This window comes from Danio rerio, chromosome 23, assembly GCF_049306965.1.
Source record: "Danio rerio strain Tuebingen ecotype United States chromosome 23, GRCz12tu, whole genome shotgun sequence".
NCBI classification, from domain to species: domain Eukaryota; kingdom Metazoa; phylum Chordata; class Actinopteri; order Cypriniformes; family Danionidae; genus Danio; species Danio rerio.
In genome coordinates, this window is record NC_133198.1 from 35,627,557 (window position 1) to 35,654,023 (window position 26,467).

At 35.8% G+C, this 26,467-nt stretch overlaps 1 protein-coding gene across 15 annotated transcripts in view; it reads right to left on the minus strand.

Annotated features, from left to right (window-relative positions):
* plxna2 (plexin A2) overlaps positions 1–26,467 on the minus strand; it is a 775,253-nt gene that overhangs the window by 109,259 nt on the left and 639,527 nt on the right. For all 15 annotated transcript variants that reach the window (XM_073939239.1, XM_073939238.1, XM_073939236.1 and 12 more), the window contains 5 exons: positions 25,203–25,317; positions 20,030–20,230; positions 17,339–17,435; positions 15,077–15,276; positions 2,611–2,762 (listed from right to left, as the gene is read on the minus strand). In XM_073939239.1, the coding sequence (XP_073795340.1) occupies positions 2,611–2,762; positions 15,077–15,276; positions 17,339–17,435; positions 20,030–20,230; positions 25,203–25,317 (765 nt within the window). The remainder of the gene's footprint in view (positions 1–2,610; positions 2,763–15,076; positions 15,277–17,338; positions 17,436–20,029; positions 20,231–25,202; positions 25,318–26,467) is intronic.

Sequence of the window (26,467 nt, forward strand, 5' to 3'; positions counted from 1 at the left end):
TTAGATGCAAAGGTAATGGTAATGAATATCCATCAAATGCATGTATATATTGAAAGACAATAGAAAACCAGCGCATTGAATTGTAAAAATACATTACGTAAATGGCTCCTTTAAATATCAGCTGAATATGCAAATATGGTTATACAGCTGAAGGATATTTAAATGTAAAAAGAAATCTGATTAATTTTGAATTAAATCATTTGTATTTGTTCATTTAAAGGTAGAAATGTAATACAAGTTGTAGTTACATAATAAGCTATGTCACTAAAATACTGCTCACATTATATTCACATCTCAACATTTTGCTGTCTTCCATGACAGTCCAGTAAGAAAAGGTTGACATAATCTGTAACAAGCTTGGTTGTCATAACGTGTACGATTTTTGTTCAACGCGAACAGACAGAACTGTTGAAACACAGATGTGCGACTTTCTGTTTCTGTCTGCGGGTTTGATGGGGTCCGATGGCGCATTCTCCATTTCCTCACGACACCCCTTCGCCGCGCCATACAAATGAATCCACTCCCACTCGGCTCGGCTTCATCCCGCTCGGATTAAACTGCTGTCAGAAGAGAGAAGGGCTGACAAATCTCCCTCCTACAGCCAGCAGCACGCCGCGCATTTCAATTACCGCACGTTTCCCCCCCTCCCTCCGTCTGTCCTCACCTCCGCAGCAGAGAGAGGCGCTGTGGAGACACTCCACCTGAACGCAGACACTATGTGCTATTTATACATGGTGCCATAATGCTTTAAAGCTGAATGTTTTGAATCAAATAAGGTCATGGGGTGAGTTTTTATTGTAACATTTTGTATTTTGGCTTATTTCTGTCACAAAAGCAGCTTAACCAATAGCATGAGTTTGGGGTGAGACAATCTAATCGTCTGACCAATCAAAGGTGTAAGCAGTGTTCAAAGAGTTCTGTCTATAAAAAATACTGTACTTTCTGCTGTCACAATTAATTTTAATATGCAGAGACAACTTCATAAACTATCCGAGGGTTTAATTTTTTAAAGCATTAACATTGTGGCAATTTCAAAACATTTTTTTGATTTCATTTGATTTTCATTTTTATTTGATTAGTTTTTTTATACTTAATTTTTATTTCTTTTTTAAGGTAGAAAAAGGATAAGAGAAAAATACAAATACAAATAATAAATAATAGATAAAAAAAAAAACATCAAAAACACAATTACACATCGGAACTTAAATAAACAGTTGACTGGTCACATACTTCCTTACAGGTTGCATTAACAAATACATATAAAGATGTTTACACTTTATAAATGCATAAGTACAATCCATTTCTTCAATATTGCAGGTATTTGTCCACTTGTAGTTTTAAAGAAAAAGTCATCCTCTCCATATTTTCAACATTAGATACAATATCCAACCATTCAGATTTTGTAGGGGGTTTAGATTGTAGCCACTTTCGAGTTACAGTTTTCGTACTGGTTACTAGAAGTATTTTTAATAAATACTTGTCTTTTACTGTTATGTTTTGATTAGTTTTGTTTAAGAATCCCCACTAGTTGGCGCCTATAGCCTTGTGGTTAGTGCATCGACACATGACACTGTGGTCACGGCGACCCGAGTTCGATTCCTGGCTCGAAGTCCTTTGCCTTCCCCTATCTCTGCTCCCCATACTTTCCTATCTCTAAATCTCCACTGTCTTATCAATAAAGGTAAAAAATTATATATATATAAAAGAATCCCCACTAGCTTGATACAGCAACTGTTAAATGACATGAGTTTGGAGTGTGGCAGTTTATTTGTCTGACCAATGAAAGATGAAGAGAGCATTTTAGAGAAACCTGCTTAAAAACAAATGCAGTTTTTGTCATTTTGTCATGCTAGCGGGCAGAAATTATACAATTAACCTTTAAAATCGCAATGTGTTTTTAATCAGGTAGATAAATGTAGACAGAAAAGGCTGAGACTTTTTTTTTGCATGTTCCACCGACAAACTACTACGACAAATCATCACGTTTTATCACCTCTTGCCAACTTCTTTCCCCCAAGAGCTTTGATATTAATGACTAAATCCTGGCTTGAGGATATTTACAGACAGGGTTAATGACACAATCGCAGGGGAAAACAACCCAAACAGATGCTGAAGAATGGGACTTACTGCAGGCGGAGACTAACCCGGGTCTGTTTGGACTTTAATTAGGGCTCATTTCTGCTTCACAAGAGCCCTGGTCACTGTTGACAACCTGCCCTACAGACAGAAATATTTTCCTGCCGTTGTTAAGATGTTACTGTCTGATAAGACAGACTCAATAACGCATAAAGGAAAGGGTTGTGACCCAACCCTGCCTTTTATACTAAGCCCTGATTGCTCGCTTAATGCTTGCGACATCAAAGTCATACTAATTTCAACTGTTTGTGTGTGTAACTAATCATGCTGTGCTTTAAAGAGAACTGGATGAAAACCTGACTTGTTTTTCTTCTTCTTATGAACAGCTTCTTAGTGTGTGTAATGTAGGATATTATCTTTTCCAGCTCCTGCTATTTTGAGAAAGATTATGAAAACCTAAACCATTTTTTTTCCTCCATGTAAATCTTTCCCAACATGTATTCATTGGAGTTTCACAGCACCACAGTTACTCACTGTTCAGCGATGATGTAGCCGTTCTCCTGTGGCGTACACTGGACTCCTGCCACCTGCACGTTGTTCACCATGTCAGAGAAGGACAGGCCCAGGTTCACACCACGGATGGTCACTCTGGTGCCCCCTTCTGGTGGTCCGGCCACTGGGGTTACCTGGAATGAGAAAGGAAGAGTCACTTTATGCTTCTAAAATTATTTTTAAAACTGAAAAAACATAAAAGTGAGTATATAAAGACAGATTGGTATTTTTTGTTGAACTAACACTTTAAATGTGAATGTGCTAATTGTTAAATAACCTTGCTTTGACCCAACATGCCCACTCCTCCACCATCTGCTCACAGCTCTCCATGCCCCGTTTTTTTTTTTTTTTTTTGTATTCCGAGGGAGACTTTAACTCTAAGAGGGGGTTTCATGACCCTTTATTCCCTTTATTCACAGCGGAATAAACCACCAACTTATTCATTCATTAATTTTGTTATTGGGTTAGTCCCTTTATTAATCTGGGGTTGCCACAGCAGAATGAACCACCAACTTATCCAGCATCTGTTATACGCAGCGGATGCCCTTCCAGCCGCAACCCATCACTGGGAAACATCCACACACATTCACACACATACACAACGGACAATTTAGCTTACCCAATTCATCTATAGTGCATGTCTTTGGACTTATAGGGGAAACCGGAGCACCCGGAGGAAACCCACGCGAATACGGGGAGAACATGTAAACTTCACACAGAAATGCAAACTGACCCAGCCGAGGCTCGAACCAGCGACCTTCTTGCTGTGAGGTGAGAGTGCTACCCACTGTGCCACTTTGCTGCCCTGAACCACTAACCTATTCAGCATATGTTTTACACAGCGGATACCCTTCCAGCTGCAACCCAGTACTAGGAAACATCCATACACACTCAAACACATACTCATACACTACCTTCAAATTAGTTCATCGAATTCACCTATAGCGCCTATGATTGGACTGTGGGGGAAACCCATGTGGAGGAAACCTACGCAAACATGGGGAGAACATGCAAACTCCGCACAGAAATGCCAACGGATGCAACTGGAGCTAAACCAGCGACCTTCTTCCTGTGAGGTGACAGCGCTACCCATTGCACCACTCAAGAAATTACCATATGAAATATTTTATTATAATAAATAATTAAGGAATTTAATATGCAAAGCCTAAACTATTAAAAGGTCTCCAATTGAACATTGTAAAATGCCTCCTTTTAAAGACAATTGCTCCTTGCATTGTGTTTCACTTTAATAGCACCGAATTACACATCAGTAAAACTCATTGTGGCAACTTCCTATCCTATTAAAGTTGCATAGTACATTAAAATTCTCCAGTCAAGACTGCAGCAGATCTGCATGCTGTTGCCACAGGCAATAAATCTAACATGAGGCCATTTTAGCCCTCGGAGCAGCCCACCCTCTCATAAAATACAATATGGCCACTCAGCGTGACCTTGGCTCTGGGTGCCAAAAAGCCTTCTGTGCTGTTAAAACCCATGAGAAGCTCAGTCCTGGAGACTCTCCAGAGCCAAATATCACTGAGAGAGAGAAAGAGAGAGCAAGAGAGAGGGTGATGGACAGAACAGAAGGTTGCATGCACAGTATAGCTACATACACAATCAATAAACCATTTGTGTGCCGTCATGTGGAAGTAAAACCAACATGATCAAAGTAAAAACATTTTCTAAGCATCCCTGTTTACTGATCTGAGAGCAGCGTGATGCGGGAAGTGGACTAGATCCGGCAGCTGCTCAGCATGAACAGTGTATTCCTTGGAGTTCAGTGGACATTAATCGGTTAGGATGTAAAGTAAGTGTGTCATTAGTGAACCTTAGGGTGGAAGTATATGAATCTTTTATTGGTTCTTAGGAAGACAGGACTGGAGCCAGGAAACATCCGTAAACAGAAAGTGGTGGTAAGAGAGGCGGAAAGTGAAAGAATGGAATGCTAAATACAGCACAAACACATCGATAGCTCTAGACCTAACAGCTATATCTGTATAAATGTAAAAAAGACTTTTATAAGCCCTAAATCAACAACAAACACAGTGAGGTTATGTAATTAAATATTTATTTATACATAGTCAGTGGTGGAAAGAGTAAAAGTATAATTACTTGCCAAAAAATGTAGAGCAAGTAGAGTAAAATTCATTCATTCATTGATTCATTTTCTTTTTGGCTTAGTCTATTTATTAATCTAGGGTTGCCACAGCAGAACGAATCGCCAACTTATCCAGCATATGTTTTCTGCAGCGGATGCCCTTCCAGCTGCAACCCATCACTGGAAAACACTCATACACAGACAAAATACGTCCAATTTAGCTTACCCAATTCACCTAGAGCTTATGTCTTTGGACTTGTGGGGGAAACCAGAGCACCAGGAGGAAACCCACACAAACACAGGTAGAAAATGCAGAAATCACAGAAATGCCAACACAGAAATGCTAATTGACCCAGCCGAGGCCTGAACCAGTGACCTTCTTGCTGTGAGGCAAGCATGCTACCCAATGTGCCACCATGTCACTTTAGAGTAAAATTATCTGCTCCAAATGCTACTCAAACTATGAGTGAAAAACAGCCTTTCCGCAAGAGTAGCGAGTATTTTGCAAATGTACAGTAGTTTACATCAGTGCCATTTTCTTTTAAGGGTTTTTTTCTAAGCATAAGTTAAATAATTTGGCATTCATGGACTACATTTAAAAAGTGAGATATACTGTACATACAGTAAGAACACATTACGCTAATATATGCAATTGATTCAAATTGTTATCACTGATTGAATGGGCATTATCAGTGGCTATCAGCTGATAGATATGGGCCAGTAGGAGCCTTCTGTGCCTACTGGTAGGCTCAGAAGGCTGTTATTATTCATCTACAAGGTTAATAAGCTATAGATCACATACGGCTGCAGCTAGAAGTTAACGAGAACTATTTATATTATTTATTAAATTTCCCATTAAATGTATTTTACTAACGTCTACCCCTACCCTAGCCCAAAACCAAACCGTCACAGTAATGCAAAAACAGATCTGGAGTCTTCTCTATTAGTATAGCTGATTAACCATGGGAATTATTAAGATTATTTATTAATGTTCCCCAACCCTAAACCCAACCATCACACTACTATAAAACAGATCTGGATCTGGAGTCTTCGCTTTTAGTATAGCTGATTAACCATGTGGATGGATGATAAAAGCATTCTGAGCCTACTGGTCCATGTCTATCAGCTGATAACCACTGATAACGCCCATTTAATCGAATGCTAACATTCGAAGTGGATGATATATGCACCTATGATAAGCTGACAGAAAGTAAGTTGATCAAATCTATATAGACCTAAAAAGCAAAAATCAAGCTGTGCCGATATGTTAATGCGTTGTTTATACATCTGAACTCTTTCCAGCAGTTGGTGCTGAATAACTGACAGAAAACATGCATATTATGATTTGATTATAAAACATATTTTGTGGATTTAATTATTATTTAAGGCAATTTCACAATTTCAATCATCATACGGTTTTCTTTATGGTGTTTAAACAGTCTCTTGGTTGTTGTGTGTAACAATTTTGGGTCTTTTAAGACATTTTTAATGCTTTCACACTGTAAATTATTGCTGCATTGTGTGCATGTCTTTACCCATTTAAGCCCACGGGCAGCTAAAAAAGCAGTTTCTAAAAATTATTTTTTGTTCAAAAATGTATATCAAAATAATCATCAAGGTTTCTAGACTAATCTAAATAAATATTTCAAGAAATCTATAGTTTGTCAAAAGTTCAGTAAGTACATAAATCATGAGGAATTAGGGAATAATGTGTTAAAAGTAAATAAATCAAGGTTATTGGTCTTGTTTAATGGTTTTTGCTTGGTTTTTGATATCTTTACTTTAAAGTAGTCTTTTTGATATACAGCAAAATGATCAGGGTAAAATCAACTTCTGCCACTGGTCCCACTTTTACAAAGAGTTAAAATAACACTGGTGCAGAGTTAAAGCTCTGAGTGAACAGAGAATAATGAACTCCTGCTGTTCAAAAGCAGAATACAGAAGAAAAACATAAAACTACAACCAAATTCAGCCACAACCTTAGTGCCTTTTGTCCACACACACATGAGTTTTGTCTAAATTGCAGCTTTTTTTCTACACAAAAAACACCGGGTCACTGAAAACCATTTTTTTAAAACTCTTGTCAGGGTCTGTGGGTGTTTCATCACTTTAAGACAAAGCATTTTCTGCTTTCATGTTCATGAAATTATATGACATAATTTTCGGAGGGTTTATATCAAATGGTTTTCTAATTTTAAACGTAATAAATGTGTTCATGAATATGAATTGATCTTTTGAAAGCTGTTGTTTGAGTTAGAATGCCAAATGTTTTCCTACTATTCAAATTTTACATTGAAGGGTTCTTACAACATATTTGCGCACCGCCACTTATTCAAATGCAACTTTCTTCAAAAAAAAAATAAAAAACCTGGAGAAAATGAATGCAAAACATTTTCATATAGGACATAATTAACAAGGCTACATGCATGAAACCATTTTAAAAAAATTGGGCACAAATGGGTTAAGATCGCTTTGTCTGATGCAACCCTCTATGTGCAATCTGATTAAAAAAACAATCACAGACAAGACAGGAGAAAATAAACATATAAAGTACATGCTGACTGCAGGTTGAAGGAAAAGTGCACAGTAAAAGTACCAAAACAGATCTACTGAGGTACTCAAGTAAAAGTAAAGTCCTAAGAATGAACTTCTCAATTGCTGTAATTTGAGTATTTGTAATTCGTTACAACACTGTACATACTATTTTTTAAACAAGCCTGTAGCATGCACAGTGCACCACTGAATGCAACACTACTCTTAAATAAATCTCAAATATTTTGATTTCTTCCCAAACTATATAGATGTATCCTCAAATGCACCGGAGCTGCATGCAATGATAAAACAATCAAGCAACTAAATGACTTGGTAATGAATGCATGGTTCTGTGTACACTAGCGGCAATGCTTTCATCTGCAGATTAAATCTCATCAGCTCATGCGATGATCCTCTGGGTGTCAGATTCCAGCTTCACCCCGAGCGTGGTGCTGTTCTCACTGGCCATTACAGACATCAAATGGGCTTTATTCATAGAGCATAAATATCTCTCGCATTGACTCAATACTTCAAAGTCTCGTCCGCCCACTCGGAGGTGAAAGCGCTGCCTTGTTTGACCCAGCAGAAGGCCTCCTCCGCCGCCGCGCAGCTACTGCTTCCACAGCTACAATTTGTGTCTGACTGCAATTTGACCATCATTACAAAAGTAACTGTCTGGATTCCAGCTTCAGAATGACAATGCGGAACTTTCGGGAACATCTTCAGAGTTTCTCATGGGTTGTTTGGCTTTTGAGTTACTGTATATGGACATACGCGCATGGATACACTCTCAGCCGAGGGCCAATGTCATGTATTCAGAGTGTCTCGGGGACAAACAGGAAGCTTCTTCATTCTTAATGCATGCTTTTTTAAAGCAGAATCCCAGCTTGGATGCTCCTTACCTAGCCTCAGACGTCACGTCCACACTTGGCTGAACGTCTGATGTACAAGGCATACAAAATAGGAGACATTTTGGAAGTTTTTCAAAGTCCAGAATTTTCAGATGACATGTATGTCAAGGTTTTTACCAGTCTGCTTGGAAACAAAGCTGTTGTGATGTCAAACTTAGTGGCGTAGGACAAAGCAAACCCAAGGATAGTTTGGGAAAATGAAGGTTCTCAAGGTAGAAATCATGTAACTAAAAAAAATAAATAAATAGAAAATTCACGACACCTTTCTTTCATATTTTACAATTATGACAATGAGACAAAGTGACATTTGACAAAGTCAAAACAAACCACACACTCATTGCATATGCAAAGCATACTCCACATGTATGGATAACAATATTTTGAAAGGCACCCAAGAGTAAGAAATACTTGAGGTACCAAGTTGAAATGAAAAGTTGTTTGAAATTTATTCCTTTTTTCTTAGCCTGTGCTACTGTTTATTTGAATTCAAATGTATTAAATGGGATAGCCCCTTGAGATGAACCATCTAATTTTCGTGGGGTCCCTAAGAAGTACATAAATCGAACAGAGTACCACACATCATAACAATGAACACGACACGCAGTTTGAATTGTGATTGAACTGAAAATGATTTACAGCGAGAAGTGCTGAAGTGAACATGAATTTAAGCACTTAAATATTCATCTGTACTTCACAGTAAACCGCACAAGATCAGATTTGGATCTGTACCAGCTTTTCTAGTTTAAAGTTTCAGGTAGGTCTACTTTGTGTGTAAAGAGCGGGTAATAACCATCTCTACTTCAGTGCTGTAAATGCGATTTGCTTGTCTAAAGCTACGTTCACACTGCGAGGCTTAGTGCTCAAATCAGATTTTTTTTGCATGGCGGTTCACACTGCTCTTATAAATGTGGCCAATATCAGATTTGCAGTGTGAACAGATCATGGTCCAAAACTGCATGCGCAATAGAACATTATGGAGACCCCAAAATGTCTAATTATGCACACAATGTGTATACTGAATGAGTAAGCACGTTGTCAGATCATGCTTATATGATTATTACCCTTTTCACAGACAACTGTGGTGTATTTTATTAACTGTAAAGGGTTGTTCTGCTACTACTAATGTGTATTTCGACATTTGAGACCTAAAATAAGTCTTTTGTGATTAAAAACACTAATCACTTGTGATTTATGACAACCGCGGTGCGTGGCGCTCTGGCCAGCGATGTAGTAAACTCATAAAGGGTTAATGAGCAGCCGCAGACTGAACTGTGAAGGCGGAGTTGGTTTATCTCTGTTTGCAGAGTTGTTTAATCTTACTTCGTTATAAACAGCAGACACGTGCAGAAGGGGGGTTTGGGTGCTCGAGCACCTGCCCTTTTTCCTCTCGGAGAGAAAGTTTCCCCTGAACTGAAAAGATCAGATTCCGCGCGGTTTAGGCTGTTCACAGTGTCATCACCTGAGTCGCATGAGGGGGAAAAAATACGATTCTGGACTCATTTGCCTGCCGTGTAAACGTAGCCTAACAGACACAGCGCATTATGATATAGAAACAGCAATGACTTCCATGTTGCAGGTCAAAATGAACCCATTTAATGCAAAACTAAATGCATTTCTCCACCGATTACTTATATTAACAGAAACAAATAGTCTTGGAGAATGTTTTTTGTGTTGTCATAAACACAGCTTTAATTGTGAATGAATGGAAAATGATTGACAGGCGCAGTGGCGGAAAGCGCTGAACTCAACATGAATTTAACCATGTGAATATTGATCTGTATTTTACATTAAGCTATAAAATGACTTCAGAATATTTGGGATATAGTAAGCCTAAATGACAACTTTCTAGAGCCATATAATAGGCTACCTTCGTGGCTTTTGTGGCTCAATACCCGATCCAGCAAAAATATGCGGTATCAAACCGATATCTGATCCAAGTATCGCGATCGGTGCATCCCTAATACCAGCTGGCCGATACCCGATCAAGCAAAAATATGCGGTATTGAACCGATATAGGATACAAGTATCGGGATCGGTGCATCCCTAATTTTTTTAGGTGAGTTTTTTCTGATACAATCCAAAATGCGCATAAAAATAGATGGCTAATATCTGACTGATGGCTAATAGATGGCTGATAAGCTGATTGCTTATCAGGGTCAACTACTGTAAATGCTGGAATTTCATGCTTATACACATGATGCTGAATAAAATTAATTTGTTTAATTATTCACTGATGAGCTGAAAACTGCAGATGAGTCCAATGTATCGCCGTTAGTCTGAAGGTCTGGCCATGTGAGACCACCTTACAGGTAAAATCTGTCCCTGCGTGCTGCAGTTCATTTGGAACGGTTCTTTAGCTAAGTAATGGAGAAATGCTAATGTTTAACACCAGCACGTTGGAGTCTAAATGGGGATGTATTTCCTGTCCTCGTGGGGTTTTCGCGCACTCAATTGCTGTGTATAATTAGGAAGCTGTAATGAAAGTGTGCAGCAGGAGGACGAAAGGTGTGATTTGTTACCGCGATTGGAGTCTTTTCAGCTGATTCAAGCACGTCCCAAATTCACAGTGAGATGCAATTTATGGGCTTGATAAAACTCAGCTTATGACTTGTTCTTGCTGCATAAACTGCACACTAAACACTTTATTTGCTCTTAAATGTCCCCACGGTTGGCTGCGATAAAGACTGAAAGGAAGGGAAAAAAGAGGCCTTGATTTTGAGCCTCGGCCAAGCAAGCGAGTGTTTAAGCAAGAAAAGAAAGAAACTGGGGACTTGAAAGTGGTGCATCCGGTTTAAAATTGGAGTTTGTGGTTGAGTGAGTCGAGCTGAATGCTCTTCTGTAAACAGACATGTGACTTTGTGGAAAGACTGTGTCGTACTAGACAAGCGTTGAGGGTTCTATCAGGCTCAGTTTTATTTATTCATGACAAATTTCATCGTGGACGGTCTTTCTCTTGCTGTCAGTGTCAGGATGTGTTTGTGTATTTAGGCCATTATTTGCTGAGGCCTTGGTCTATGTTTTGAAACAAATTCATGGATGGTTGCAAATGCATTTCTTAAAGCCCTCTGGCATTTCTTGGAGTCAAGAATGTACAGTATGCCTCTAAAGTGAAATAAAACTAAATGAAATAAAATAAAAAATGACAAAATAAAATTTAACTAAACAAAATAAACATAAAATAAACAAAATAAAATAAATTACAATAGTGAAATTAAATCAAATAAAAAATAAGATTAAATAAAGAAAAATTAAATAAAGAAAAATTAAATTAATTTAAACAAGAAAAACAAATTTTATAAAATTTTATTAAATAAAAAATTAAATAAAGCAAAATTTTATTAAATTACATGTAAAAATTTATAAAATTTTTAAAAAAATTTATTATTATATTAAACCAAACAAACATAAAATAAACTAAATAAAAAAGAATAAAATTAAATGTATTAAAATTAAATTAAATTACATAGAAATTTTAATTAAATAAAGTAGAGTTAAATAAAATAAAATGAAAAATAAAATCAAGCAAAATAAAATTAAATTAAACAAAACAAATAAAATAACCATAAAAAAAATAAAGAAAAATATTTAACTGATTTCTTGCCACATATTTTTCTCTGCTCATGGTTTGATTTAAATTTTAATTAAAGTGTTAGTAATTAATTTATGCTTTTTGTAAATGTAACCATAAATGTGTTAAGAGGAATGGTATACATTTATAACAAATATGTTTTTTTTATTTACTTGGATTTAAACTAAATGAAAGTATTATAACATTTATTAAAACATTATATGATTATATAATAGTTCATCTTAAATTAAAGCCTATAATAATTAATCACAAAAAATGCATAAAAAGTCAAAAAGTTCACAAAGTTTACCATGTCTGATCCGAGATCAGTTCTGCGAAGCACGCACTGTCACCAACATTTCCGTGACTGAGCTACTAAGGAGAGGCTCAGAGAGCATCTGAAGCAAAGAGCGACGTCAAGACCAGCTTCAAGTACCTGCCTTTCCTCCACATTCATTTGATGCCGAACCCTTGGCTTTCACTAAGGACTTAAGCCTCATTAATATTAATGAATCTTTAGAGGAGGGATAGAGCGCTGCTTAATAGAAGCGTTAATCATTCATGACTGTCATTTTCTTGTAGGCAGATCTCGCTAATGTCTATGTATTTGCGCAAATCAGCTTACGTGTGTCTATATTCAGACAAAAAACATAACTAAATTAAGAACACAAGACGATTGCCGAACCGACTGCTCTGGAGGACATTTTTTTTCTGTATGAGAGTGGGACTCAGAAAAGAAAAAATGGAAATGAACAACTTGGAGAGAACAGATTAAAAATGGATGCATTAAAAATATTCACACTAATTTGCTTTGAAGGTACTGCTCCGCTGCTTTGTAATCTGGGCTTGGCAAATGCACGTTTGAAAACACGAAATGCAGAGCTCCATGTTCATTCTGGATCTGGCATCCACAAGGGATGGTATATATATAGTAGATATAGTACTGAATGCAGCCTTTTAAGATTGTGTGATAAAAGCATGTGCATAACATGTTATCAATATTGATGCACGTCATGCACAAGGTCAGATGAATGTGCTGGTGCATTGTAATTTTATGTTGTTTTTTTGTATATTTCATGTTTTTGTTGTTGTAATTTTATGTTTTTTTTTTGTTTTTTTTTGCATTTTTGTATATGAAGTAAGCAAATATAGTAGTATAATAAATACTGGAGTATGTTTTCAATTTTGATAGTTTAAGTGGCAGAGTTTCTGTTGAAGTCAGTGTATCAAGGTACTGTTTAGTTGAATAAGTCAGAATTATTAACCCCCCTGAATTATTAGGCCATTAATTTTCCCCCTAATTTCTGTTTAACAGAAAAAAGATTTTCCCAACACAATAATTTTAGTAACTCATTTCTAATAACTGATTTATTTTATCTTTGCCATGATGACAGTGAATAATATTGTACTACATATTTTTCAAGACACTTCTATACAGCCTAAAATGACATTTAAAGGCTTAACTACGTTAATTAGGTTAACTAGGCAGGATTATTAGGATTAGGTTTGTTCTGTAAACTATTGAAAAATAAGGTCAAAAAACTATTTTGACCTAAAAATGGTTTTAAAAAAAATTTAAAATGCTTTTATTCTAGCCCAAATAAACCAAATAAAACTTTCTTTAGAAGAAAAAATATTATCAGACATACTGTGAACCTTTCTTTGCTCTGTTAAACATAATTTGGAAACTACTTAAAAACATAAATAAATAAAGGGGGGCTAATAATTCTGATTTCAACTGTATGTTAAAATAAAATTACAGTTAAAATAATTGAATAAATGTGTCATTAAATAATAGTTTTACTTGTTTTTTAAGTATTATTTGGCTTTTTTATTGGTTGTTACAATTTATCCTTTGTTTGTGTGTTTTATTTCAGCCTTTTAATCAATAATTAATAATATAAGCACAATGTTTTAATGAATGAATAAATTAAATAATTTATTAATTAATATAAAATTTAGTTATTAATAATGTTATTAATAATTATTTATTATTTGTTTCATTAATTATATTATTTTATTTTTATTCATGTATATTTATTTAATTTAGTTAAATATATAAATAAATATATGCATTTTATTTTTTTATTTTGTATTCATTTACATTTAATTTAGTTTTAATAAAAAAATACATACATATTTGTATGTATGTATGTATGTATGTATGTATGTATGTATGTATATGTATGTATGTATATATATATATATATATATATATATATATATATATATATATATATATATATATATATATATACTAAATTAAACTATACTTTAATTTAATATAAATAAAATAAATATTTAATAAATTAAAAAGACATAAAATACAATTGATTAAAATAAATTAATAAAATGATTTAAAGACTACAAACACTCAAAGGACAAATTGTTTAAATAGTTTTTAAATAGTTATTAATATAAATAAATAAATAAATAAATAAATAAATAGTAAATGTAATAAATACATTTTTAAATAGTTTTAATTACCTTTAATAACCCTGCATTATATGACTTACTGTAAATTGTATAACAAACACACACACCCGTAAAAGTGAAAACACACATCGACACCTCCATAAACACAAACAAAGGCCCAATGCTTCAGTACAACATTAACACCATTTTTAACACTCTCCATCAACAAAAACAAGCCATTCTTCTCATAGCTCTTAACCTTAATTTGCCCATTCATCCTTAATGAAAACAGACAACAAGAAGTCATAACCCTTACTTTTTAATTGGTTTGTGTCACATGGGGCAACAGCTTGTGATATGCAGATTGCAAACAGCCACGTGAATCAATGGGTTCCATGAGTCAGGTACTTTAAACACAGGCCACTGGTGCGTTACCTAAACTAATTAAACACCATGTCTTCCCCAGCAGACACACACACACACATACACGCACACACCTCTCACAGTACGCCATCAATGTTCTAACATTGCGTTAATTACAAGAAAACGTGATATATTGGCAGCTAGACTGATGATGAGAGTGACAGGGAAGATTAGATATTACTCTCCATACACACAGCTCACCTTTCTATGAATAGCAGCATCAATAAAGAGCTCATTCAGACAGCAGAGTGGAAATATGAGTTGACCAAGTGAGAGTATCTGTGTGTGCGCATTTGTCTGAGTTATCAATGATGCTGGATGCACACTTATACAGTATTCATGTCTGGTATGTTAATGCTGAATTAGCATCAAATTAGCCTTCAGAGATCTTTCTTAACTTCATGTAAACACAAAACAAAAAATCGTAAAAGTTTGAAAAAACAGATCGAGACCTGACTGTTCTTGATTGTAAAATGAAATAAATGTTTTCCGCAGACCCACCTCGGTGATTCGAGGGTTGGTGCACTTGACATTGGTGCTGGCGAGGTGTAGCCAGCGGCTGGTGTAGGGGTTGGTCATGGGACAGTGCTGGCGCAGGGTACATCGGCCCTCCATACTGCACCATCCACACTGAAACTTCCTCTCGGCCTTCAAACACACACCGCAGCTGTCCCGCTGAGCGCCACATTTGTACAGGTGCACTGTGGGATACAGGAGGAAACTGCTGAAGGGACTGTTCCACGACAATATGAGGTTTGATGTGCTGTAAATTGTAACAAGTTTGTATGGGATTTCCTGAAAGCTTAGGTTGATGTATCTGACAGAATTATTGATCAAAAACATCTTGAGGATTGATGAAATCACGAAGCTCAGCACAACCGTGAGGGTTTAGCTTTTGCTGAGCACGAAAAAAGCTACTTCAGACTCTCATTTTTCTATAAGCATGACATGAATAACAATAAGCATGATCAATCATCTCAAATGTCATTAAAAGGTGAAGCATGTGAGATTTTTGTCTAAATAGATTTAGTTTAACCTAATTTGACTGCTATAGTATGCAGGGTTTATCTCCAGCAAAAGTATAAACACTGAGCCCTGCTGGAACTATCACAACTTTGATTTGTCAATCCATCAATCATTTTCAAAATCAACCAATGAGAAGCGTTTGGGGCTTGGCTACTGTTGCAGACAGGCTCACCCAGAGGGTGTTTAGTTGATGTAGGATCATGCTGTATTACTATTCTGGCAATCAAACATTATTTACATTTTATTTTAGGGTTTGTTTTCATAACTATCTAGACTGAAGTTAGAGTAATAAACTTTTCAGCAATTTACAGAAAACACATTTAAATAAAATCCAGAAATCATAAACCTGTGGTTTGATTCCACCTTCCTTTGAATAAATGAATTAACGAACAAACAAACAAACAAACAAACATTTATTTATTTATTTATTTATTTATTTATTTATTTATTTATTTATTTATTCATTTATTTATTTTTTTTAATGGCATATCATCAGCATTGCCTATATATTTATGGCACTTACTAATTACTAAATATTAAATATAAAAAATTAAATAAAAATAAAAATAACAACAAGACTGATTAAAAAGTCATGTTTCAGTTTGATCAATAATGAATATTTTTAAATTCTTTTTAAAACATTTTCCTTAAAATATTTTCTTGAATAATGCTCCATTCCCACAGGGCATCAGCGTCAATGTTTGCCATTCACTTTAAATGGGTGGCGTCAAGTATTGCCAAACTAAATTTGGGATCTGTCGGTGCTGCTTCAGCGGCCTTCACGTTTCTAGCGGATCGCTTAACGTTTCTGGGACCAACTACGGAAGGAAATATTCACTTATGAGCACTTTTAGTCATACCACATAATAAAGTGAATATAAAGTATATAAAATCACAACAGTCTCTGGACCGGCTGGATTACAGACACCAATATTTTTACAAATGATAAAAAATGTATCACTTTCTGGTCATTAGATATTAGGGATGTTTGTATATGTTGCGATCGTTATTTTCGAAAGTATTACATCGCTTTGTAAACATTTATTATTACTATATGTTGAGTCTTCCCATACAGTTTGATTGAGCTATTGGACCTGGAAGGCGCTTCGAGTGATGTCACACTTAACAAGCGGGTAGCCATTAATTTATTCATTTTCTTGTCGGCTTAGTCCCTTTATTAATCTGGGGTCGCCACAGCGGAATGAACCGCCAACTTATCCAGCAAGTTTTTACGCAGCGGATGCCCTTCCAGGCGCAACCCATCTCTGGGTTGGTTCTTCTATTCAAATATGTTTTATCCTCAACATATTCTTTACATTTACTCATTCTATTTTATGTATTTATCATTTATTCAATACATACTTTATTCTCTACACAAGTCATAATCATTGCTCTCCTAAACATCACTTGTAAAAGACATTAAAACATTCACAAGAGGGCTAATCATTTTGTCTTCAACAGCATTTGCATATTTTATCATCACAACCTAATAAATTTATTGAATAATTATTGATCATATGAATTATTATACAGTTATTATAAATTATTATAAAACAATTATTATAAAACCTGTATTATACAGGTTTTAGATGCATATGCATAAATCTAACTGGCCTAATTGAAGAGAACACAACATTAAACCAAGATTATTTTGTTTTTTCAGACAGTTTACAGAATATTTTAATAATGTTTCAATTTAGAAACACACTTCTTCATGCTTTCCTTCATGTGCGTTACCTTTGATGTTCTCAGGATTGTCAATGATGAAGTTTCCATTCCAGACAACTGAGAAATCCACAGGCAGCTCACTAATTCTCATGCCTTCATACAGATACTGCAGAGAGACGGACAAAGAGTATACAACATTTTGCAAACACAATGTAAAGTTCATACTTTTTAAAATTAGATTTAATGTCCATTATTGATTACAATACGCAGCAAAAGAGAGAAGGAATAAACTGCAGAGAGCACAAGAGAGTGAGGCAAATAACATGAGCGAGAGAGTGAAAGAGAGGGAAATAGCCGTGGTTTGACTGCATTAGCTCTCTTATTGAGTTACTCCGGCCTTGCATCATCAGTCTAAGGAATAAGGAAGACTTTCAACGCTTCTGTTTTCTACAGCTTGGACACTGAGCTCCAACCGCCTTCATCTCTGCTTACAGAGTGCGTGGATGTGCATTCATTTGAAAGAGAATGAAAGAAAATGAGACGAAAGAAGAGGTGGAAAGGTAAACCGCTGCTGTGCCACATTGAATTTCACAGTTCCATTTGTTATATCATCACATATCGTAGCAAGTAACCACTGCTAAACTAGATCTAGGGTTAGATCAAATTCACTGGTAGGGTCAGTTTGTAACTACATTCGTTTTACATGAAAAAGTTATTCAAAAGCATGTATTAAACTTAGTGTATGTGGATCTCTATAGACCATTTCAATGTGGCGATGCCCTTGGCCCATGAACATTCCCTGCTTGTTGCCAAACTGTTTAAATAACTTGAACAAGATGAAATTCAATTATATCTCAACATTAAAACAGTTGTCCTAACAATATTTATCAATATGTTGACCTTTTAGGATTCTCGGAACCTTTGAAAATTAAAAATGTAGAACAGGAAATCCTTTAAAATGGTCTATAGCAGGGGTTCTCAATCTTTTTCACTTCGGGGCCCACTTCTTTCTCCCATCAATTATTGAAGGCCCACCTGTTTGATATTTTCTTTAAAATGTTTGTATAAAATTCTCATTTAAACCTTTATTTATTAACAAATATATGTCAACAGGGAGATTGCAAAAGACCAGCTTCTGCTTTAAACTGGACTGACTGAATATCTACTAAATCTATCTACTATCTATTAAATATCTACTATTCAAAAATATACAGACAAATGTAAAATACAGTAAAACAGCCTAAATCTGTTGAAACCTGTTGATCTGATGGTGGTTAAGTTTGCAGCTGGATTTTATTGAGAGACCGCTGACAAGAACAGTGAACAGCTCCACCAGAGCGCGTCTGAAGCACATATGCAAGTTTATTTTACATTATATCAATGGGCAGAAACACCATTGAGACTCGCTAGATCCTCCTGTATAGGTGTGAATCCGTTATAAAATACTTACAGGACATTGACTTGGACAACTATGCGGATATATGAAATACTTCACACAAAAAATACACAAAAAGTGACTTTCACTTCAGCATTGTGAATGAACAGACTTACGTGTAGTAGTTGCAGACGCGATCATGAGGCTGTTTGAAGAAATTAATCAGCGAACAGGAGAATACTTTGATAATTTAAATATAGCATATTAATAATGAAATCCAAAAATTCTAGTACAATATTGAGAGTTCATTTTAAACTATCCCTCGGCCCACCTGCAGGATCGCTGAGGCCCACCAGTTGAAAATCCCTGGTCTAGTAACCAATAAAAAATTTCGATTTTTGTGGTTTTTGGTTGGTAAAAATGAGGCAAGTGTTGAGATTAGTGCTGTAAATTGATTAATCCCAACCAGAATCAAAGTTCATATTTACAAGACATATTTGTGCGAACTGAGTATTTTTTTGTGTATATAAATATATGCATAAGTAATCATTTTAAGTGTATTTTTTTTGTATATTTTTGTATTTTATGTACAGTGCACGTGTGTATTTTTATTATGTGTGTACACACTTTTATCTTGGATGTGATTAATCATTTGTAAATATGTAAGGGATAATCAATGAATTAATGAATGTTAAATACATTTAAAATATGCATGACGTGAAGTCAAAAAGTACTTTGTGCCTCCTTGAAGTGCAATTAAAATCCTTTAACACTGTAAGCTGTTGGTTATTCCATAATATAATGATCATGTATAATAAAGTTATAGTTATACTGTATAGTTAAGTTGGTCAGTATGGTTATATATAGTTAAAGTATATGGTTAAATTAGCTATTTTCGCACAATATTTGACTGAATTATCATCAGTAATGACGTGTTAGATCTCCTAGTCCCTACTTTGAATAAATCACAGGCACACAGAGATGAAGCATGCCAGCAAGAGAGATTGCATTTGCGGATGTAAACACAGGCATATCTGATAACTCATAGTAACCTGTGTTAGCTACCTCCACAAAAACATTTGAGTGTATTTGAGTTAATTCACCCCATCAGTTTTCTTATTAGTTAGCCGATCAATCTGATTAGCAGAATGTAGCTTTGATAATTTGGTGATATAACAGTATATACTGTAATAGTGTGAATTTCGAACTATAAATTTGACATTATATTTGGGCAAATCTAGGTCGGGCGACTTTCACAGGTGATAAACCTAACCTGGAGTCTTAGTTTCTCTCAATTGACCTGTTGTTGTCTATGATCAATTTGTATGATATCATTGACATTTAATTGATTTTCTTTTCAGCTTCCTTCACAGCTTAACACATACCGAGCTGTTTTGGCACTGCACGCTGGAGCTGTTGAATCTGAGCGCCGTGACTCTGTGACTGACTCCTTGAATGTGTAACACACACTCGTATCCGCGCTGCCCCGACTGAGGTTGTGGAAGGTTCCGAGCTTTCAGGGTGATGGGCTTCACCTCTCCTGCTGGGATCAGGATCTCCTCAGAGCGCACCAGTTGAGGGCAGTCCTAAAGAAGTGAAGGGAGCGAGAGGTGAACGGGTAGTCAAGGCAAATAAGTAAAATCCCAACCCATCCGAGTGTGCCTAGTAGTGAGCATGACAGATAGATGAAAAGAGGTTTACAAAACATGTGTACACAGAAATGCATATACTTCAGCTACAGTCCCTACACCAGGCCTCAGGTGCTCTTTAAAAGCATGGTGATGTGCTGCTCTCTAAAAGCTGTGTGTGGAGACGTCAAGCAATAGTAGGTCAGCCAGTGAGAGGTGTCCCTAGTGCCTCTCCGATACTACACTTCTACACAGGCACACACACACAAATATCATAGACGAATACATATTTACCAAACTCAATGGAGGCATAAGGGAGACTTGTAGTATACAAGACAGGAGCCAGAAATACAGTTTATACAAGGGCATTAAAAGCAAAGGAAATTAAATAAATAAAAAGAGGAAGCTAAAATAGATATAAAGTATAATGTTATTATCTGGCAAAACATAATAAATAAATAAATATACTTATACAACAGTTGTCTTATTCTCAAATCTGATTGGCTGATAGATGTGCAATATTTTGCAATAGCAGAACTCGTACAGCCTTTTCATCATATTACTCCACCCACATAGAGTGACAGTAGATCAATAAACTCACTACATTTTGACAAATATTGCAGCTGTTGGACAACATAATGTACTTTGAGACTTTTTTAGGCAAGAATGTAGTTGTTTAGATTGAAACAATGCAATTTATTTAAAAGGATAAGGCCTATTTTAAAAAAGCACATCGGCGGCCATTAGCCTGTCATACTGAGCAGAGCAAAAACAATTGAGGTTCCACCACAAGATGGCGACAGAGACTGCATAATAAGTCCTTAAGTGAGAAAAACTCAGCGTAAATTTCAAACCACAGCTGATTAAATCATTCTAAAACAGGTAAATTACATTCTTAGTTGTTCTCTCTCTTTTGTATGTTGTAGTGGTGTATTTATACGATAGTAATCTGGTAGTGTTTCATTTGCTTTGGGTTTTTCGGGGTTAATTATGGTGATATCCCGATTGCAACACAGAATTACTGGGAAATCTCTGTAAACTGATGGCATTTCATACCGTTCAGCCTTATAATCTTGAAATGTGAGCAAAAATCACCTGTTTTGTAACCACATTAATTTTGAAAAAAATTCAAAATTACAGAATATGTTTTTCCACCAGTCATATGTTTTACACTGATGTATATATTACAATTTTACAATTAAAACAATTCAATAGTTACAAAACTAAAATGATGTCACAGAATTAGAATTATTTCATTGTTAGCTGGAGAGGAATATTTGAACCTATCGATTTTTAATATACTGATGCCCTGTTTTTCTGGCCTTTATAAGTGATAATAGTCAGGAATGTTGGACCATTATTGCCTTTTTAACATAAGTATAGGACTCAAACTAGCCAGACAGTGATGTGTGAAATGTTGGGCAGGCTAAATCTATAAAAACATTGGGATTTTTTTTTTTTGCATTTATTCTTGCCATAATAAAAATATATATTTGTAGAGCAGCCCATGTTCTGTTGTCATTAATATTTTAATAAACTTTAATAGGTAAAACTGTCAAAGATATGAACAAAAGCAAGCGATGCATCAAAGTTTAATTAAAAAAATCTTGAATGGTTATAAAAATCTTCATAATCATTAAAATAATTTATAAAAATACAAAACATAATTAGTTTCAAAATATTGAATGATATTAATGATATGACGTAGTTCTGGAAACGATCTACTGTTTATCTGACTTTACGGTCTGTTTCTTTTGACTGCCACTGTGTTGTTTTAAGGATTATCACAGTATAAAAGCCTCGTCCTTTTCGTGAGGTGTGCGCGCAGTCAGTGGAGGTGCGAGATGCACCTTAAGGTACTCAGTCTGTGGCCTCGAGCCAACGTACGTCTCCCACCAGTGCTGATATACAGCCATATTGCACTGCTACTCATATGATATTACTCATATATCTTTTTTTAATGAACCATAACCTTGGATATAACCAGATAACATTTATCTATATTTAGCAAACCTCTAGGACAGCAGTTTTCTCCCTAAACTATAAGGTTAAAAAAACAACGATACACATCTACTCAAACATACACATGCAAGCCCTCACAAACAAAAATGCAAATGTGCATACAGTACACACACATACACACCATGATTGATGGTGCACGGTAAGGCCTTTTTGCCCACGTGAGTGTTTGTTTTGTGCATATGGTTGTGTGTGAATAAGTGGGATGCTTGTGTGTGCCGGGAGAGAGAATATTCCGGATATCGACTGCTAATTGCTCGCTGTGAGAGGGTGAGCAAGTGTGTTTACCACCTGACAGGGTGTAATGTAGCACATTGATCAGCTGAACACCTGCAAATGTGCACACACACATACACACTCTCTCTCTCTCTCGAGCGAAACGACCAACGTCTTCACACACACTTTTCAGCAGCTATTATTGGAAGCTCTTCCCCAGAGGGTTGTGATCCTGTAGATTTGCTACTGAGAGCCTCTAACCTCATGCACATACTGTGTGTTTTTGTTCTAGATACTCTACAACTATCGACCGCCTTGTAAGAACGCAAAAGTGTGTTAATTTGGCCATTTTTTGTTCCAGACTTGCATACAAGCAGCACTGCAATGATTTTAGTCTACAAAGTGTGAAAATGGAGTGATAACTGGAGCCAGAGATGGAGACCAGATGCACCAACAAACTTAATACTTTACTGGAAGCCCAGTTGCCTCATATGTGATATTAGAAAACAATTTAAATGTTAATCTTTGTTATTTTTATACATCACATGTTTAAAACACTAAATGAAAACATTGTTTGGATAAGTCAAGACTTTTGGGTTGGTGTAGTTTCCTTCAAGTGTTTCCCATGTAGCCTAAAGACATGTTGTATAGGTGAATTGAATAAATTAAATTGGCCATAGTGAATGAGGGTGTGATAGCGTATGGATGATTCCCATCTTGTAAGCTTCAGAACATTGCTGGTTCCTTAAATAGAATGTAGTTGTTGTCAGGCTACACTGCTACTTGCTAGAAAAAGTAGCTAGCTATTGGAAAAGCTACACTGCATCATAAGTAGTTGAGCTACCGCCAAGCCCTAGATATTTACATTAGATGTTGCCTACACTGTTGTTGTCTATTGGAAGGAAAGCGTCAACAGAGCCGCCATTTAAGTAGAGGGTAGCACTCCTTTGAAATGAATGTGGGACCAAGGTGTAGTGGAAGACTGGCCATTTAAGGACAAAGATATGTAAACATATATACACATATCAATGATCTGGAGTTTTCCTGGTTGTCAATTTGCAAATATTTTTTTACATTACAAAAATTATAAGTTTACATCACTTTTCTACATCCATGGATAAGTGACCGCTCAGGCATTGCCGACACATGCTCTTGTGTTTGTGTGCATAGAAATGTATTATCCATTAAATTTGATCTAATCCATGTCCTGGAACACACCTTCTCTTCTGCTTTCACTTCCTATTATAACAGAGGGAGCGATTCGTGTGCACCATTGATATCCCTGCGTCTCAATGTGCATATCCTCCTTTCTGATCAAAATGATATAAAACATTTGCAATATTCAATAATATAGGGTGAAAAGTGAGGCGCAGGCACTATTATGTTATCAGGTACCCTCAAAAGTTACTTCAAAAACTAGCAGTTACTTCACTTAGCCGACAATAATACGTTTCTATACGTTTCTTATAAGTTAATAATACGTTTCTGGCACCGCAGCGTCTTGTTAACATTTTTCATTTACATTTTCGCTAGTTTTCTTGAACAAAACTAGCATAAGCCTAGAATTTAGAGCAAGTTGGTGCTACTTTGCCTTATGGTCAGTGCAGGAAGTGACTGTATTATCATCAATAACGTTACATGTTGAGCCAACGCAATCTCACGGCAATTCGTAACTTTTTCATTTAATAGCTAATTCTTTTGAATTTGTCTGATCTAATTCGTACAATTTAGTGCAATTTGCTCATCGCCCAATGACAGTAGGGGTTAGGGGTGGGGTTGGGTGCCACACCTTCTTTTTAAAATCATACATATTCGTACGAATGAACTCACTAAACTGACAAAACTTCAAATACGCCCATTTCCTCGTGAGATCAGGCTGGTTGAGCACAAAATTTGTAACATACAAAAACTTAAAAAACTAAATCTTACCAACGAAATATTCTGCCTTTAAGTTTAGTTTTCTTTGTTTGCTCCTTACTACACCCGTATGCAACGAAAAAGTCCTGCATCTTCAGATTGACTAGTGCAATTAAATGACATATGCCCTGGGAGCACTGTACAAATGTGGCAGCGGTATTCACGCATGTTTAGGGTCCATATGCAATATCTATTGTATATATCTTTGAAAAATGTAGCTAAGCTAGTAGTTGAGCTACTTGTAGCTTGTACTCCCCAACACTATACATTGCATTATTGCTTAGATTACAACCATGTATGTATTGATTATACAGCTGTATATAGAAAAACTCACTGGCACAAGCTCACTGTTCCCAAAGCAAGAAACACTGGAAGAGAATCCTAAATGCTGAATTCTGGGATGGGAGGTTTTATTAATGTATCTACTGTATAAGTCTTTATAGATTATCTCTGTGTAAGGCATATAAAATAGCAAAAAGCTGCTTTGTTTACAACACTAACCAAGCAAATGCAGCTATTCCTGCCAATAATATCCAGCTGCAGACCTGCAGAACCACACACGTTTCAGGCACACACAATCCAGCACACATGATCTAGGCAAACCATATATGGTTAATGACGGATCAATCTTCTTCTATTTTTTTCTTGTTTAATGACAGCTAACTGCTTAGAAGCATTTTCGCCACTTACTGAATTGTCAAATATACTTGTAAAAATCAGCAATCAAATCAGCCATGAAAAATCAAGATCCCCATGCCACTAATGTTTGTGTTTGTACCTCTGAGGCATTGACTCGTCCCTCCTGGAAGGAGCAGCTGGAGGGGTCATGTGTGCAGAGGTTCCTGTACTTGCACCAGTGGCAGCGGAAGGAACTGGTCACACAGGAAAGACACCTAAACAGATGGAGAGAGAAAGAATAAAGCGTTATTTCTATTCACTGATGTTCCTGATTTATGATCCCAAGCCAGGTTTTGAGGGCACAGAGAAAGAAGTCAGCACAAAAGTGTAGCTCTGGGCTTTAGATTAGCAATGGGGAGCGGGCCGTGCCTTTGAGACTAGCACTGCTGTGTCCTTGACCTTTTGCGGCTTAATGCTGAATAAATTAAAAGAGTGCTGTGGAGATTTGGACAACGCTGTGCCGCTGAAACCCACATACAGATGTAATGCAGCTCTGCAAAGGTTACACCTCAGAAGTACAATTATCACTCTGGTATTGAGCCATACTGATTTTATTAAGACATATAGTCATTCCTCGACATAGGATCTGTATTAGGATCGTTATGACTTCCTAACTGAATATGGAAAAATCTGGAAGAAAAAAAAACACCATCTAATTGCAAATGCAACAGTTGTTAAAGTAAGTTGTAATTGTGACTTTCAGTGTTCCAGAAGGAAAGAGCTGAATGAGCATTAAGATGAGAACCAGATCAGTACATGAGAACACCTTTTTAAATTAAATGAAAGTCTAATGAAAATATCACAGCTACTTTCACTTTGAGGACATTCATCTACTTCTTACCCAAGTTATAGCATTGCCATTGCAATAGCATCATTAAATAAAAGTAATAGAAAATAGAACAAAGTATAATGAGTTTATATAATGAATGTATTTAATAATTTAATATGATCAGCATAGTTCATAATTTACAAATGCGTTATTAAAATTCAAAGGTGAGCTTGTCAACATTAGTTAATGAATGATAATATTTTCTTTACCTAACGTTAACAAAGATAAAAAAAATACTACATTGAATGTATTGTTCATAATTTGCTCATGTTAAATAAAACATTACCTATTGATAATCTAACTAATGGTATCTTCAATAGTTGCTGTTGTATATAAAACAATGGGATGTGATGGACTCAGATTTCTGCCCTCCAATCCGTCCCAGCATAGATCAACGTTTATCTTTTTCTTAATAATTTACTAATATGATTTTTTTTATCATTATTTAATCCTGAAATGATTTTGACTAATGAATAATGTTAACATATTGTTTGATATAATATAAGAATGTTCAGTGCATTAGCCTGTCTCTTTGT